At 46.9% G+C, this 14,224-nt stretch overlaps 1 protein-coding gene across 1 annotated transcript in view; it reads left to right on the top strand.

Annotated features, from left to right (window-relative positions):
* Positions 1 to 14,224, top strand: part of LOC126285116 (phospholipase A2 hemilipin-like) — a 303,043-nt gene that overhangs the window by 177,409 nt on the left and 111,410 nt on the right. The window contains exon 3 of the mRNA XM_049984439.1: positions 223 to 350. Coding sequence (XP_049840396.1) covers positions 223 to 350 — 128 coding nt within the window. The remainder of the gene's footprint in view (positions 1 to 222; positions 351 to 14,224) is intronic.

Here is a 14,224-nt window from a genome sequence, read left to right as displayed (position 1 = left end):
CGACCCAAACTTGCAACGTATTGAAAGCAATCCGCAGGTGCTGCTCGCGGTCAAATAGAACAGCGCAACTGGCATACTTGGACAGCATCTACATTTATGTTCAAGTTAACGTTTGTGGTAGTGTTTCCATACTGTAATCAAACCCCTGTATTATTTCCTTTGTTAGTCTCCAGTGTTTGACAGAGGTCGTGATGGTGTATTTAGACGAGTTTGTATTTGCAGCGAGCGCTTCTAGCGTGCTGGTGTTGGTCCTGGTGGTGGTGCGCTGTGACGGCGCTGCTGGTCACCGATCCCACCATGACGCGCATGGTGGCGCTGACTGGCGACCGCTGCGACTACTACACCGACAGGTGAGTACGCCCTCGCTAACATACAATACACATATCATAAAAAGTTTTGCATCACCTCGGTTCCGACAGTTCCAGAACCTGTACAGAAAATTGGAATAGAGATCAACATAAACATCACTTTTTTTTATTGCTCAAGAAAATCACACATTACATGTTGTACCACTATACAGCGAGACCTTGAGAGCTGGTGGTCCAGATTTCTGTACACACTGGTACCTCTAATGCTCAGTAGCACGTCCTTTTGCATTGATGCATGCCTGTTTTCGTCGTGGCATACTATCCACACGTTCATCAAGGCACTGTTGGTCCAGATTGTCCCACTCCTTAACGGCGATTCAGCGTAGATCCCTCAGAGTGATTGGTGGGTCACGTCGTCCATAAACAGCCCTTTTCAATCTATCCCAGGTATGTTTGATAGGGAGAACATGCTGGACACTCTAGTCAAGCAACGTCGTTATCCTGAAAGAAGTCACTCACAAGATGTGCACGATGGGGACGCGAATTTTCGTCCATGAAGACGAATTCCTCACCAACATTCTGCCGAAATAGTTGCACTATCGGTCGGAGGATGGCATTCAAGTATCGTGCAGCCGTTACGGCGCCTTCTATGACGACCAGCGGCGTACATAATGCCACGCCAAAACTTCGGGTAACCTCTACCTTGCTGCACTCGCTGGACAGCCTGGTCGGGTTGCCTGCAAAGACGTCTCGGACGATGGTCTGGTTGAAGGCATATGCAACACTCATCGGTGAAGAGAACGTGATGCCAATCCTGAGCGCTGTCCATTCGGCATAGTATTGGGCTCATCTGTACCGCGCTGCTTGGTGTCGTTGTTACAAAGATGGACCTCGCCATGGACGTCGGATGTGAAGCTGCGACTCATGCAGAATTTAGCGCACAGTTTGAGTTGTAACACGACGTCCTGTAGCTGCACGAAAAGCATTATTCGACGTGGTGGTGTTGCTGTCAGGGTTGTTCCGAACCATAATCCGTAGGTAGCGGTCATCCACTGCAGTGGTAGCCCTTGGGCGGCCTGATCGAGACGTGTCATCGACAGTTCCTGTCTCCAGAATGAGATTTTCACTCTGCAGCGGAGTGTGCGCTGATATGAAACTTCCTGGCAGATTAAAACTGTGTGCCCGACCGAGACTCGAACTCGGGACCTTTGCCTTTCGCGGGAAAGTGCTCTACCACCTGAGCTACCGAAGCACGACTCACGCCCGGTACTCACAGCTTTAATTCTGCCAGTATCCGTCTCCTACCTTCCAAACTTTACAGAAGCTCTCCTGCGAACCTTGCAGAACTAGCACTCCTGAAAGAAAGGATACTGTGGAGACATGGCTTTGCCACAGCCTGGGGGATGTTTCCAGAATGAGATTTTCACTCTGCACCGGAGTGTGCGCTGATATGTTCTGGAAACATCCCCCAGGCTTTGGCTAAGCCATGTCTCCGCAATATCCTTTCTTTCAGGAGTGCTAGTTCTGCAAGGTTCGCAGGAGAGCTTCTGTAAAATTTGGAAGGTAGGAGACGGATACTGGCAGAAGTAAAGCTGTGAGTACCGAGCGTGAGTCGTACTTCGGTAGCTCAGGTGGTAGAGCACTTGCCCGCGAAAGGCAAAGGTCCCGAGTTCGAGTCTCGGTCGGGCACACAGTTTTAATCTGCCAGGAAGTTTCAGTTCCTGTCTCTCTATATCTCCCCCATGTCCGAAAAACATAGCTTTGGTTCACTCCGAGACGCCTGGACACTTGTTGAGAGCCCTTCCTGGCAAAAGTAATAATGCGGACCGGATCGAACCTCAGTATTGGTCGTCTAGGCATGTAGGCATGGTTGAACTACAGACAACACGAGCTGTGCACCTCCTTCCTAGTGGATTGAGTGGAACTGACAGGCTGTCGGACCCCCTCCGTCTAATAGGCGCTGATCATGCATGGTTGTTTACATTTTTGGGCGGGTTTAGTGACATCTCTTAACAGTTAAAGGGACTGTGTCTGTGATACAATATCCACAGTCACCGTCTATTTTCAAGAGTTCTGGGAACCGGGATAATGCAAAACTTTTTTTGATGTGTGTAACACTTAGTTAAACAATATACCGGTACGATATTACAACCGAAATTCGATCGAATGTTGGGAACGACTCGAGAGAACACAGAAGAAGCTGTTCCTACTATTCGGGAGCCATCAACGTCAAGCCGCCGAGTGAGAACAGACAACGAAGAAACGAAGTGAAAACAGTGCTACAGATAAAAGAAGTTTGTGTGTGTGTGTGTGTGTGTGTGTGTGTGTGTGTGTGTGTGTGTGGGTGGGTGGGTGGGTGGGTGTGGATTACTAAGGGACCAAGCTGCTGAGGTCATCGGTCCCTAGGCTTACACACTACTTGAACTAACTTACGCTAAGAACAACAAATACTCATGCCCGAAGGAGAACTTGAACCTCCGGCGTTAGGGGCCGCGCAATCCGTGACATGGCGCCTCAAACCACGCGGCCACTTCGCGCAGCATAAAATAAGTCCAAAGAGTAACCCCAAAGAGGAAACGTGTGACGTAGCGAAAACGGAGACCAAGAACCAATAGTACGTTACCACAACGAGAATATAGGGAAGCGAATACACCACAGAGATTTTTTTGTAAACTCCACTCCTTCCTCTTACGAAGGTGCGCTGTTCGAGAGCGTGACCGCCCTTTTCAGCCATTGATAGAGATGCTGTTCTGTTATGCATCAATATTTTGATTACAGTTGATGCCTGTGTGTTTCTATTGAGAGCGGTGGACGACATACGGTTTGATAACTTTATCCCCCAAGTCGGCATCTATTTAAAGCGCATTGTTGGGATAGTTCAGATATTCGCATTACAGCCAGAGAAAATCTTCGAAAACGGTGACCAGAAATGCTGGTATTGTTCCTTTACTTCAATCACCTTTTCTCGCTTTCGCATCTTCGAAGGGCGTCAGGTACCTTTCACCTCCAGCCACCTCTGCAGTACACACTGCTTTGTTAACTGTTTTTGGATGTTCCTCCTGCTCGTTCGTCTGGTTATTGCGTTCCTTGGTGATGGCGTTCGGTTTGGGAGGACACAGATGTCACATTCGTGAGCGCATTGCTTTGCACCGCACACTACTCCACCCTGTTGCTGTCGATGGTAGACTTCTTCCAGTAGTAAGCGGGCAGATTCCGCCTCGGCACGGAGTACGATTCTGTCTGGTCCTGGCCTCTTCCAGAGCGGCGTGGACATGACGCACACGCTGTCTTCGCACAGCTGGAGCTGGAGCTGGACTGTTAGCGCGTGGTGCTCCCTCTCCTGCTGTCGGAGCTGTAGTGGCCCAGCGCAGGCTCTTCCCCAACCACTTCGCCATCAGGGGGACCGGACTGTACTTGCCACAGCAGCAGATTCCTCTACCGCGTTACGCCGCGCGGCCGAAGTTACAGCGCAGGCGCGAGCTCTAATTGAGCACCACAGTAGGGTTTTCAGTTATACAGTTATTTTTCTTCTCCAGTTTAAACTGACTGTAGAAATCGCACGAATGACAGGTTTCCAAAATGACCAATTTCCACTTGTTTAGTGCCATTATTTCCAGCAATAAACGTAGGCAACGGTCATGCACTGAAATATTTCTGTTACTCTCTCTGACCTTCGCGTTACACATTTCAAGATACATAGACTCGAAGTATCAGATAATAAAGCTAAATGAAAGAAAACTTAGTCCACCAACTGCTCGCCGCTTTTCTCGAAAATGATGAGGGGTTGAATACTACAAAAAACTCACCAGTATTTTCCGACTGACTCTACTTTTTTAAATATCTGATCAAGAAACAAATGTCAATCAAGGATCATGCCAGTATATGGGCATTATGAGTACGCAGTGCTAAAGGGTGAGGATGGAGAACATTGTTCGCGTTAAGTTATCCGTTTCTAAGAGCTACTAGCAGATAAAGATACACTATGGAGACGGAGGCACCAGATCAGCTACTTTCGATTTTTATCGTAAACTATGTACGAGTGGTTAAGTTTTTGATTTATTACTATTGCCATAATTTCCTTTGTTTCTTATTGTTTCGTAGAAGTGCCGGACAAATAATAAGCTTTGTGTAAAATTTGTAACCTCCTTTTTTTAAGTAGAGCAAATGAAAAACTCGTTTACTTTTTAACAATAATTTGAATACACCTGATTTTTACCTACAAAACAAAAAACGCTCTTTCCAGAAATTCAGATGAACCGTTGTTGTTGTTGTTGTGGTCTTTAGTCCTGAGACTGGTTTGATGCAGCTCTCCATGCTACTCTGTCCTGTGCACGCTTCTTCATCTCCCAGTACCTACTGAAACCTACATCCTTCTGAATTTGTTATTCATCTCTTGGTCTCCCTCTACGATTTTTACCCTCCACGCTGCCCTCCAATGCTAAATTTGTGATCCCTTGATGCCTCAAAACATATCCTACCAACCGATCCCATCTTCTAGTCAAGTTGTGCCACAAACATCTCTTCTCCCCAATCCTATTCAATACCTCCCCATTAGTTACGTGATCTATCCGCCTTATCTTCAGCATTCTTCTGTAGCACCACATTTAGAAAGTTTCTATTCTCTTCCTGTCCAAACTATTTATCGTCCATGTTTCACTTCCCTACATGGCTACACTCCATACAAATACTTTCAGAAATGACTTCCTGACACTTAAATTTATACTCGATGTTACCAAATTTCTCTTCTTCAGAAACGCTTTCCTTGCCATTGCCAGTCTACATTTTCTATCCTCTCTTCTTCGACCATAAACAGTTATTTTACTTCCTAAATAGCAAAACTCTTTTACTACTTTAAGTGTCTCATTTCCTAACCTAATTCCCTCAGCATCACCCGATTTAATTTGACTACATTCCATTATCCTCGTTTTGCTATTGTTGATGTTCATCTTATATCCTCTTTTCAAGACACTGTCCATTCCGTTCAACTGCTCTTCCAAGTCCTTTGCCGTCTCTGACAGAATTACAATGTCATCGGCGAACCTCAAAGTTTTTATTTCTTCTCCATGAATATTAATACCTACTCCAAATTTTTCTTTTGTTTCCTTTACTGCTTGCTCAATATACAGATTGAATAACATCGGGGAGAAACTACAACCCTGCCTCACTCCTTTCCTCACCACTGCTTCCCTTTCATGCCCCTCGACTCTTATGACTGCCATCTGCTTTCTGTACAAATTGTAAATAGTCTTTCGCTCCCTGTATTTTAGCCTTGCCACCTTCAGAATTTGAAAGTGAGTATTCCAGTGAACATTGTCAAAAGCTTTCTCCAAGTCTGCAAACGCTAGAAACGTAGGTTTGCCTTTTCTTAATCTTTCTTCTAAGATAAGTCGTAAGGTCAGTATTGCCTCACGTGTTCCAACATTTCGACGGAATCCAAACTGATCCTCCCCGAGGTCCGCATCTACCAGTTTTTCCATTCGTCTGTAAAGAATTCGCGATAGTATTTTGCAGCCGTGACTTATTAAACTGAAAGTTCGGTAATTTTCACATCTGTCAACACCTGCTTCCTTTTGAATTGGAATTATTATATTCTTCTTGAAGTCTGAGGGTATTTCGTCTGTGTCATACATCTTGCTCACCAGCTGGTAGAGTTTTGTCATGACTTCCATGAACGTAAGTGTCAGGAAGTGGTTTCTGAAAGTATTTGTACGGAAGTGAAACATGGACGGTAAATAGTTTGGACAAGAAGAGAATAGAAGCTTTCGAAACGTGGTGCTACAGAAGAATGCTAAACATTAGATGGGCAGATCACATAACTAATGAGGAGGTATTGAACAGAATTGGGGAGTAGAGAAATTTGTGGCACAACTTGACTAGAAGAAGGGATCGGTTGGTAGGACATATTCTGAGGCATCAAGGGATCACAAATTTAGTATTGGCGGGCAGCGTGGAGGTTAGAAATCGTACAGGCGGATCAAGAAATGAATACATTAAACAGGTTCAGAAGGATGTATGTTGCAGTAGGTACTGGTAGATGAAAAAGCGTGTACAGGACATGGTAGCATGGAGAGCTGCATCAAACCAGTCTCTGGACTGAAGACCACAACAACAACAACATATTCTTACATTCATCCGCTTCGTAGCCGAGTGGCCAATGCTAAGATCCTCATACGGGGAACATGGGTTCGATTCCTGGTACTGCCAGGTATATTTTCTTGGTGTGAGGACTGGACTGGGGTGCACTCAGCCTCATGATGCCAACTGAGGAGTAACCTGAGTAACAGGTAGCGGTTTCAAGGTCGGAACGTCGACAACGGTAGGGAGGGCAGTACACTGACCACATAGCAATCCGTATCCCATCTGATGATGAATGACTGCAACCAGTCGACTATCACGTGGACTTCAGAGCATGATCGCGGGGTTTCCTTTTTCGTTTTATTCTTACTTTTGTTGGAAGCTACATAAATATTGAAAAACGTGGTACTGTTTACACAGTAAACAATCAGAAATTTTATGATTCAGTCGGCTCTCAGCCGTGTTGCGAAGCAGACGTGCGCGAGGCTCGGAGCGGCGCTCCGCGAACGGGCCATTGTTTACTCTCGCGGGCAGTGGTATTTCAGGGTAAACAGACCACATCGAACGACGGTGGCGCTTTCGTACATAAAGGCCACGACAAAATTAACGTTCCATGTCCAGCACGACCGACCTGGCATGCGAAGTAGAGCGTTTTCTGCGTGCAGTAATTCACGTCGATTCACCGGAATTCCTCGGTATTCATCGTTCGATCTTCTCCAGCACAGTTTACCTGAAATTCGTCGATGTAACAACGTTTAAAGTACCGCTTGTCGTGGACGCGCTGCGGTCTTCTACATCTACATCTACATGATTACTCTGCAATTCACACTTAAGTGCCTGGCAGAGGGTTCATCGAACTACACTCCTGGAAATGGAAAAAAGAACACATTGACACCGGTGTGTCAGACCCACCATACTTGCTCCGGACACTGCGAGAGGGCTGTACAAGCAATGATCACAAGCACGGCACAGCGGACACACCAGGAACCGCGGTGTTGGCTGTCGAATGGTGCTAGCTGCGCAGCATTTGTGCACCGCCGCCGTCAGTGTCAGCCAGTTTGCCGTGGCATACGGAGCTCCATCGCAGTCTTTAACACTGGTAGCATGCCGCGACAGCGTGGACGTGAACCGTATGTGCAGTTGACGGACTTTGAGCGAGGGCGTATAGTGGGCATGCGGGAGGCCGGGTGGACGTACCGCCGAATTGCTCAACACGTGGGGCGTGAGGTCTCCACAGTACATCGATGTTGTCGCCAGTGGTCGGCGGAAGGTGCACGTGCCCGTCGACCTGGGACCGGACCGCAGCGACGCACGGATGCACGCCAAGACCGTAGGATCCTACGCAGTGCCGTAGGGGACCGCACACACCACTTCCCAGCAAATTAGGGACACTGTTGCTCCTGGGGTATCGGCGAGGACCATTCGCAACCGTCTCCATGAAGCTGGGCTACGGTCCCGCACACCGTTAGGCCGTCTTCCGCTCACGCCCCAACATCGTGCAGCCCGCCTCCAGTGGTGTCGCGACAGGCGTGAATGGAGGGACGAATGGAGACGTGTCGTCTTCAGCGATGAGAGTCGCTTCTGCCTTGGTGCCAATGATGGTCGTATGCGTGTTTGGCGCCGTGCAGGTGAGCGCCACAATCAGGACTGCATACGACCGAGGCACACAGGGCCAACACCCGGCATCATGGTGTGGGGAGCGATCTCCTACACTGGCCGTACACCTCTGGTGATCGTCGAGGGGACACTGAATAGTGCATGGTACATCCAAACCGTCATCGAACCCATCGTTCTACCATACCTAGACCGGCAAGGGAACTTGCTGTTCCAACAGGACAATGCACGTCCGCATGTATCCCGTGCCACCCAACGTGCTCTAGAAGGTGTAAGTCAACTACCCTGGACAGCAAGATCTCCGGATCTGTCCCCCATTGAGCATGTTTGGGACTGAATGAAGCGTCGTCTCACGCGGTCTGCAAGTCCAGCACGAACGCTGGTCCAACTGAGGCGCCAGGTGGAAATGGTATGGCAAGCCGTTCCACAGGACTACATCCAGCATCTCTACGATCGTCTCCATGGGAGAATAGCAGCCTGCATTGCTGCGAAAGGTGGATATACACTGTACTAGTGCCGACATTGTGCATGCCCTGTTGCCTGTGTCTATGTGCCTGTGGTTCTGTTTAGTGTGATCATGTGATGTATCTGACCCCTGGAATGTGTCAATAAAGTTTCCCCTTCCTGGGACAATGAATTCACGGTGTTCTTATTTCAATTTCCAGGAGTGTATATCAGTTCATGGCACCAATTCTTACAAATTTCAAAACTCCGCCATCTCTCTCCCCACGTCCACCACTGCTGGCGGCTCACCTCCAACTGCGCAACGCTACGCGCTGTTAGCATCCAGCTGCCGCTGCTCAACACTACAATGGCAGACAACAATGCAAACTAAACACAGACTGCGCATAGCACAGCCAGTGATTTTTCATAACGAGCGCTAAGCGGCGTTACCAATAAGAAAACCTAAACAGCCTACTTACAATATCAGTGACACTCTCACACCTATTGCGCGATAACACGAAACGAGCTGCCCTTCTTTGCACTTTTTCGATGTCCTCCGTCAATCCCACCTGGTAAGGATCTCACACCACGCAGCAATATTCCAGCAGAGGACGGACAAGTGTAATGTAGGCTGTCTCTTTGGTGGGTTTTTTCGCATCTTCTAAGTGTTCCGCCAACAAAGCGCAGTCTTTGTTTCGCCTTGCTCATAATTGTAATTCCTAGGTATTTAGTCAAATAGACAGCCCTTAGATTTTTGGGATTTATCGTATACCAAAATTTATCGGATTTCATTTAGTACCCTGTGGATGACCTCGCACCTTTCTTCGTTTAGTGCCAATTGGCAATTACGAGGAAGTACTAACTCACGTTTAAAAAATGTGGCATAAGTTCGAGACGTATCTTGTTCTGGACGGAGTACGTTAGGTGCGATTCGAACTGCGCAAACACAACCCGTCGTACGTGACCGTTGGTGGCTGTCAAGCGATCGTCATTTATGACAATCGGCCACGGACTTGTTCGATGTGCTAGGAGGTCTGCATAGATGCCTCGTGCAGATATCAACTGCAGATACACGCCTAAATCGCAACCGACAACGCTGCTTGCTACACACGTGCAGACAGCGAGGAACTTGACGAACGTGGACGTTGTTCCGTTCCAGTTACCGACATCCGAGGGCGCGGTTTCCGCGCCAGCGACGCTGCGGCCTGCGTCGGTACCGTCGCCGTGCGCCACAGCAACAACTGCGGCTACACTTGATACGTGTGAGGAACGAGAACACCTGTAGATCGGTTAGGGCTCGGACACGGAGATGCGGGAGCTGCCTGCTGTTCTTCGTGATCCACAGGACGCAGACATGCGTTTCTGCAAGCAGCAGTCGCGCAAACGACGAAAGAAGAGGAGACTGCCTGCAGGAAACGCATCACAAGATGGTGATAAAAGATGGTTCAAATGGCTCTAAGCACTATGGCACTTAACAGCTGAGGTTATATCATTCACGCCGACCAAAGATGTCTGAGAACATACACACGGCGTTAATCTCTTGTAGAGATGTGGTGGCACATGTCGCTTGGTGCCCTTGCGGCGGTTGACTTAGGCCACCCCTTTGATCGAGTTGAGCACGATTTCTTGTAGGCTGTCTTAGATCAGATGGGTCTGCCCCAGATGTCGACTAGTGTGGTTCTCCGTTTCATTCACGGGGCCCCTTCCATTGTCCTGGTCAGTGGCTAACGCTCGCCATCGTTCACTATTGAGCGCCCACTACGACAAGGCTCTGTCGGCCTCTCTCTTCGCCGTCGTCCTCGAGTCTGCACTTCATGGTCCACGTCAGTGTTTGGAGGGCATTCGCCTCCATACTGTGCATTGCAAATGGTATGGCTAAGGAAACGATATAGTTTTCGTGGCGAGATATACGTTGCGCGGAGATTGCGTGGTTTCAGCGCTGCGGCGGGTTGACCAGGAGCTGTATAACCTGCGGAAATCCCACTACATGGTTGCGGGCAGAGGATTGAATACCGGAACGCTGGTGTCCATTACCAAAGTCCCGGCAATGAAATGTTTGGCAAGGACCTTCCGTGGGAACGTGCAGCGTACACCAACAGATAAGTAGCACAGAATGCTTAGCGCGATTCGCACGCAAGTTCGTCTCCATACCTTTCAAACACTTGACTTAATCATACCGATATATTTTGTCAATGTCTACCTCGCCCCGAAAACTAAACATTTCACACACATTTCCCCAATGCACGCTACGTTGGCTAGCAGGTTCCAAGCCACTTTTGGTCGTTTCGTCAGCGGTGGTAGGATGTTCAAAGCTCGTTACGAGACGCTGTCGTTGCCCACACATCCAGGAGGCATTGGAATGGTAAACGTGCAAAATACGGCGCGCGCTCTCTTTACGCGAACGATGCATTGCCTTCGTGCTTTGGACAAGTACATCTCCTCTGGTACACTCATTGAGGAGGTGATGCCTCATTTTCTCCGGCCAACTGCTGACTCTTCACACGTCGCATGTTGGCACTGTTGCTAAGACGACTACTCAGTCCGCAGAGCCCACCGAAATGATCCATCCTGACGCCACTTGGTGTCATCCTACTCGTCATAACGTCACGTTGTGGGTTAGAGATATGGCGCTGTCATACTTTTTTTAGAGACGACGTTGCACGATAGATTTTTTTGATTCTATTTAACGAGCAAGTACACGGTTTTACAGATCAAAGCATCGTATGGTTCAGATGGCTCTAAGCACTATGGGATAACTTCTGAGGTCATCAGTCCCATACGACTACTTAAACCTAACTAACCTAAGGACATCACACACATCCATGCCTGAGGCAGGATTCGAACCTGCGACCGCAGCGGTTGCGCGGTTCCAGACTGTAGCGCCTAGAACCGCTCGGCCACTACGGGCGGCAAAGCATCGTATGTTTCGCTCTTTGTAAATCACTTGGGGTAGTTGTTTACGCACAATCCGGACTATTGGGGTGTACCGGGTGTGAGAAGAGATTGAAGATATGGCACGGGATGGATTGATGAGAAAAATTACCGATAATTATGGGGTGTTTAATCCTCGCTGAACGAAGAGTCGATCTGAACACGATCTAGCTGCTGTGGACACCCCTGGAATAAAAAAAAAGAAATGAAACAAACAAAATAATATAAAAGTATTGAACCCTTTCTTTTATACCTGTTTTGCAAAAAGAACAAAGGGGTATTTCATTTTAGTTTGTGAGTGGGGCCTGAAATGGTGGCAAACATCCGTCCTAGTTAACTTTTAGAGTGAAAGTGGCGGTGGCACGAGATATTTTTTTGTTTGTATGTTAGATAGGTTTTTGAGGGTAGTATGGGTGTTAGAGACCAGTGCCTCAAGTGCAAGAGGTAAAACGAAGAAGGCGGTCAAGGTGACCTTTCGCGGAAAGAAAGTGGGCAGCGCGACAGATTCCCACGTGGGGAATCTGGATTCGATTCGTGGTACTGCCATGGAAATTTTCTTGGTGGGAGTACTGGGCTGGGGTGATCTCAGCCTCGTAAAGCCAATCGAGGCGCCACCTGTCACAGAGATAGTGGCTCCAAGGTCGGACCGTCGGGGACGGCAGGGAGGGTAGTATACTGACCATATACCCCACCATTCTGTATCCGGTGATCAATTATGAGGATGGCACGGCGACCGGTCGGCTATCGCGTAGTCTTCAGAGCATGATTGTGGAGTTCGCTTTTTCGTTTTATTCTTACTTTTGTTAGAAGCTACATAAATAATGAAAAACATAGTACTGTTTACATAGCAAACAATTAGAGCTTTTAGGAGATGAAGAACTGGAGGAAGTTGTGAGGACAAGTCGTGAGTCGTACTTTGGTAGTTCACTTGGCAGAGCACTTTTCCCCGAAAGGCAAATTTTCCGAGTTCGAATCTCGGTCCGGCAAACAGTCTTAATCTGCCAGGAAATTTCAGTCACGTCGTTTGCATAATATAATAATGACGTTGTTTTTGTTCAAGAATAATATTTCAGCAGTTGATGTAAATGAGGAAATAAAGTTATGAGGGAGTGTTTCGGAACGTTACAAAATGTGGCTCGCGTAGCATACTTGGCGTAGTATTGGGTACTTCAATAAAAGCTTCTCAGTCTATTACACCACACATTCATAGTCACTTTGCTAATGGCTCGTTTGGGGACAAATATTCATTGTAACGACTTTGGTTCTGTTATTTATACTTTCAAATATTCTCTACATCGTTTTTATGATGCGCTGTGTACAACGATGTCGTGCCATTTCATATCTCTAGACATTTTTGCTCTCAAATGTTTGTTTGAGAGGACAGAGTCTCTGGGTCGTTGAGAAACAACTGAAATTGCTAAAATTGTTCAAGGCTCCAATTGCGCCCGTCTTTTAACCACGTTACATGGCATAGCTCTGAAGAAAAAATTATGCTCAGTGGTGTTCGAACAAAGCACAGGTCATGGTAGTCTACGAGCATGGCAGCAGAAGTGACATACAAATCTGATGTCCATTATCACTGACATGCATTTTTTGTAGAATCGTACAACATATTCTGAACTCCTCTTGCGGTTCATCTTTATATTACAGACTTGGAAGGCAATATAAATACTAACCTCAGACCCCCGAGACATTTAAGCAGTCATTCCTTACACGCTCCATTCGCGAATTGTATGAGAAGTAACTCTAATTTGTTGAACAATGGAAAGGGGAGTTTGCATGCACTTCACAACAGTTCGTAGAGTTCGGAAAAAGAATGTATTTCGCATCTACCTCAACATGACTACTCTGTGGTTCACACTTGAATACTTGCAAGTCTGAATGACATTAGCATTCGGCGAACTTATGTCGATTCAAACTTAAGTATTTGTCAGAGGGTTCGTAGAGCTACTTTCCGGCTATGTCACTACTGTCCTACTGTCGAATAGCACTTGTCAAGAACGAATACCTAAATGTTTCCGTGCGGTCTCTGATTTTTCATATATTATTACCGTTATCATTTCTCCCTATTCTTACCTTGAGGGAGAAATTTCGTGATTCTAGTTTCGTGAGAAGATCTCACCGGAAAAAAGTCTCGTTTTAATGATCATCACCCCAACTTGCGTATCATATCCGTGACACTCTCTCAGTTTCTTATCCTTAATTACCGGTTTGATCTGGATGATCATGTCGGTTCTCTACATTGCTCCACTAATCACATCTCTTCCTAGCTTTCGTGGTACATTCTCGTTTTCTCAAGGTTATCGCCTCCATATTCTTGTCAATATCATCCATCCATCTTTTTCGTGGCCTTCCTCAGCCCTTTCTTCTCTTCGCGGATCTTGAGAATGTTACTTACGGTAGTATCTTACCTCCAATTCTAATTAAATGTCCTGCTCACATAAATTTTCTTCTCTTCATCCTTCTGCTTGTGAGTATAGATCTGCCAGTTCCTGGTTATGTAATATCCTCCATTACTATGACGGGTTGCCCCACTTTGGGGCCAAACATTTTCCTCAATATCTTTCTGACGAAAATTGGTAGTTATCTTTCACGTGATTCTAAAACGTCTCGAAACTTCCACTGCACAGCACGTCCCGTAAACCAAAATATGCTCTATTTGCCACTGCGTTCCTTGCCTTAATGTCAATTTCCAATCTTTTGTGCTCGCTAAAAATGCTTCTAATGTATCTAAATAGGTGTACACTGAGGTGAGAAAAATAGAGGGATAGCGTTATGCACATATACAGGTAGTTGTAGTATCGCACACAATGTATAAAACGGCAGTGCATTTGTAGAGCTAACATATGTAC

This window comes from Schistocerca gregaria, chromosome 8 (genome assembly GCF_023897955.1).
Source record: "Schistocerca gregaria isolate iqSchGreg1 chromosome 8, iqSchGreg1.2, whole genome shotgun sequence".
Classification (NCBI taxonomy): Eukaryota; Metazoa; Arthropoda; class Insecta; order Orthoptera; family Acrididae; genus Schistocerca; species Schistocerca gregaria.
This window is presented reverse-complemented; position numbering and strand designations above follow the sequence as displayed.